At 34.9% G+C, this 4,455-nt stretch overlaps 1 protein-coding gene across 1 annotated transcript in view; it reads left to right on the forward strand.

Moving 5' to 3' along the window:
• The window catches only part of DHTKD1 (dehydrogenase E1 and transketolase domain containing 1), a 29,591-nt gene extending 26,451 nt beyond the window's left edge, over positions 1-3,140 (forward strand). The window contains exons 16-17 of the mRNA XM_060694920.2: positions 139-224; positions 1,386-3,140. Of these exons, the coding sequence (XP_060550903.2) occupies positions 139-224; positions 1,386-1,487 (188 nt within the window). The 3' untranslated portion in view covers positions 1,488-3,140. The remainder of the gene's footprint in view (positions 1-138; positions 225-1,385) is intronic.
• Positions 3,141-4,455: the final 1,315 nt, after the last annotated feature.

Here is a 4,455-nt window from a genome sequence, read left to right on the forward strand (position 1 = left end):
CTCACTTAACAACAGCAGGGATTCACTTAACGTGAAATGTGGCGAGAAAACGGGGCAAAACTCACTCAACCGATTTCTGACTTGGCAGGTATAAATTTTGGGCCGAGTGAACTTTCAAATGTCTCTTTTGTTCTGCAGCTTTCGTCTGGAGCCAGGAAGAACCTCAGAACATGGGGCCCTGGACATTCGTCTCCCCAAGGTTTGAAAAGCAACTGGCTTGCAAGGTAAACATTCAGGATTTCTTTTTTTTAAAATACATATATTTATTTTGTTTAAGGCAAGGTTAAAGTACAAAATACAAAACTAAAAAAAAAAAAAAACCAACCTCCCCCAAAACACAAAGTAATCAAAACATTACAATAGAAATAATAGAGTAGAGCAGAACAGAACAGAAATAAAACAGAACAGAACAGAATAGAATTAGAATAGAGTAGAGTAGAGTAGAGTAGAGTAGAGTAGAATAGAATAGAATAGAATAGAATAGAATAGAATAGAATAGAATAGAATAAGAATTAGAATTAAATAGAATAGAATTAGAATAGAATAGAATAGAATAGAATAGAATTAGAATTGAATAGAATAGAATAGAATAGAATAGAATAAGAATTAGAATAGAATAGAATAGAATAGAATAGAATAGAATTAGAATTAGAATTAAATAGAATAGAATAGAATTAGAATTAGACTTAGAATTAAATAGAATAGAATAGAATTAAATAGAGTAGAATAGAATAGAATAGAATTAAATAGAATAGAATAGAATAGAATTAGAATTAAATAGAATAGAATTAGAATTAAATAGAATAGAATAGAGTAGAATAGAATAGAACAGAATTAGAATTAAATAGAATAGAATAGAATTAGAATTAGAATTAGAATTAAATAGGATAGAATAGAGTAGAATAGAATAGAATAGAATAGAATTAGAATTAAATAGAATAGAATAGAATTAGAATTAGAATTAGAATTAGAATTAAATAGGATAGAATAGAATAGAATAGAATAGAATAGAATAGAATAAGAATAGAATTAGATTTAGAATTAGAATTAGAATTAGATTTAGAATTAAATAGAGAAGAGATGAGAAGAGTAGAGTAGAGTAGAATAGAACAGAACAGAGAATAGAATTAGAAAATGGAATGGAATAGGAATTGGAATTGAAATGGAATTAGAATAGATTTAGAGTTAGAATAGATTTAGAATTAGAATTAGAATTAAATAGAATAGAATTAGAATTATTAGGGATAGGATAGGATTCTTTACTGGCCAAGTGTGATGGGACACAGAAGGAAATTGTCTCCAGTGCATGATCTCCAGCGTCTTTTTAACCCCAGTTGAGAAAAGGGATCGGGATCTAACATTGCCTCTTTTGGACTTCCTCCCAGCTCTGCCTTGTCAGCCGACCCGCCTTACCAGCTCCCGCTGTGGGCATCGGAGTTTTGCACCAGAAACAGCAACAAAACCTCCTCACCGAAACATTTGCTTGAAGACTTAACCCACCGTGGGACTTTTGCTGTTAACAACGAGGCCTGGAAAGCCAAAATATCCGAAACTCAAAAAGACGCTTTTACTATTGAGGTCTAACCTGCTGCCGAAATGAATTTGGCCGAACCGGAGTTATCAAACGGGAGTTTTCCCTCTTCCTTTTCCTGCAGCAGATGTCAAATCCTGCCAAGGGAAGTACCTGGGATTTGAACCTGTTTACATTTCTCCGCCTTCGCACCGATGGGTGAGCGTGGGGAACAGACCAACGTTTTTCATCGGTACAATGATTGTTATAGAAGTTCTTAAATTGTATTACAACGCAGCAGGAGAGATCTGGTTTGCTGGCTTGCCTCAGAATCAAACTGCAGGATTTAATTTTAATTTTATTTTTCATAAAAAAACAAATGTCCCAGGATGAATTTCTCAAAGAATTTCTTAAAGTAGCTTTTCTGAGACTACGGAATAACGTATTTATTACAGTTGATTTGCCTTTGACAACAATGTTAGATAGTATTTGTAAACCACAGTAAATCAGGGAATTTTTAAATACGCAGGGATTACTGTACACATAGTTCTGATTACTAATACAAGCGCTGTTATATGGGTGCACTTTAACCGTCTTCTAAAAGCTACATAGGCGTACTACTTTTTGCAAATAAAAAATTAAATCTGGGCTATGTCGCTTTGGATTCCAGACAGTGGAATAATGTTGCTAAACAATTTTCGTCAGAAAAAAAAAATAATTTTTCTCTACAAATTAAGGTGGTCTAAATATCTGGGTGCTGTGTGCCAGCCTTAAATTTATTTTATGATGTACTTAAATATGAAGCCATACATTTTCCATCCATGATCCAAAGTAGACATATTTTCAGCCGTTGTCTTCACTGGTTCCTTAAATTTGAAATTGATTATGAATTATTATTATTTTTTTGCCACCTAGTTAATGTTGAGTCTTATCAACCACATACACAAGATTTTTTGGGGGAGGGGAGAAAATTTGAAATAGAGAAAAAATAAATTGAAAATTGCAATTGTTTGATGAATTATGGTAGGTTCTGTTCTCACATCTATAAAACGGGATTAAATTGATGTTTTGTATTATGAAATAATGGGAGTGTAAAATATCATTTTTCCTCTTTGATTTGGTTTGCTTTGAATGCCTTCATTGCATTTTCTGTACCTGCAACCAAAATGTTTTAGCAACTGTGACAATTGATTTCTTTTTCAAATCTTTTCATGTTTCCAAAGCAACATTTATTGCACTCCCCAAACGCATTTTCTGTTTCTTTATTGCCTTGAAAGATCTGATCCCGGATATCATCATGGTATCTTTCCGGATTTGGGGCTGAAAGGAATTTCTCAAGGATGATTTTAAGTTTGGATAAGAGGAAAGGGCCACCAGGACAAAGTAAATACTCTGTGGAGTAAAGTGCAATTTGGACAGAGTTCTTGAATTGAAAATTGCCACTAAATCCAACTCCTGTTTAACAAAAAATGTTCCAAATGAAAGTGTCCTTGACAGTTGGCTCTCTTGTTTTCTGCTTGATAAAAAAACTGGTTTTTATTGTTGCTGTAAATCGTTTTGGGAGGGAATCAAAGACATGGCCTTGAATATCAAGGCACGCCACTGTAATAAAACTGAAAAATCAAAATTACGTAGAGCCTTGAATCTTTCTCTTATTTTAATAATAAAAAGCTGGGGATTTTTTTATGTCCAACTGATAAGTAGAAAAATTGTCCTACAGTCTATTGTATCGTTTTCTTTTTCTTTTTTTGTCCTGTGAGCATAAAAATACAGGTATCACAACCTTCACAACGTATTTTTAAATTTTAAATTTTTAATTGGTTTGTCATTTTAAACTGGGGCCAAATTAATATATATTCTTTTAATTGTTCTTAATATTTGTATTGTATGTTTTTATCTGGCTGTACAGCGCCCTGAGTCCCTTGGGAGAAGGTGCGGTATATAAATTTGAAATAAAATAAAATAAAATAAAATAAAAACCTATATTTTACAACTGAGCCCAAAACTTCCATTAAGTGAGACATTCGTTACGTGAGTTTTGCCCCGTTTTACGACCTTTTTTGCCACAATTATTAAGTCTGCTGTTGCTAAGTGAGTCACCCGGTTGTTAAGCGAATCGGGCTTCAAAAGGTCACAAAAGGGGATCACCTGACCCCGGGGACATTGCAACCATCGTAAATGTGAGTCAGGTGCCAAGCATCTGCATTTTGATCATGTGACCCTGGGGGGGGGTGCCGCAACGGTCGTTAAGTGTGAAAAACGGTCCTAAGTCACTTTTGTCCAGTGCCGTTGTAACTCTGAACGGTCACTAAATGGAACTGTTGTAAGTCGAGGACTACCTGTATATGAGGTGGCGTTGTAATCTCCAACAGTCACTAAACAAGCGGTTGCAAATCGAGAACTGCCTGAACTCATACTGGAGAAAAACAAGAATATTTGCAGTGCTGGCATTATTTATTTATTTATTTATTTATTTATTTATTTATTTATTTATTTATTTATTATATTTCTATACCGCCTTTCTCCCGTAGGACTCAAGGCGGTGTACAGTCAAGAAAAATATAAATTTAAATATAAATATAATATAAAAATATAAGAAGTTTTGCTTCCAGAACCATCACTTTGATGGTTCCCTTCCTGAATTTATTTATTTTACGGCCTTCCCATCCTGCAAAAAAAGCACAAAAGAACCAGAAAACCATCTTTCTTCCCAGTTTTGCTGATTTATATTTAAATCTCAGCCTGCTGCCTGCTTGCAAAGGGCTGGCCACGGTCACTAAACGAGCGGTCGTAAGTCGAGCACCGCCTCTTAAGCGCCGCCTGTTTTGTTTGCCTAAAGGGAGAGGAACGGCCCATCCAGAGCGGAGTTTGGGGGGGGTGGATTTGAATGAGAGAACGGGCAACTCGGTCTTTCTCCCTCCACCCTCCCCCCCCTGCGCTTGGGC

Source organism: Pantherophis guttatus, chromosome 7 (assembly GCF_059756535.1).
Source record: "Pantherophis guttatus breed Tessera chromosome 7, ASM5975653v1, whole genome shotgun sequence".
In the NCBI taxonomy this organism is placed as follows: domain Eukaryota; kingdom Metazoa; phylum Chordata; class Lepidosauria; order Squamata; family Colubridae; genus Pantherophis; species Pantherophis guttatus.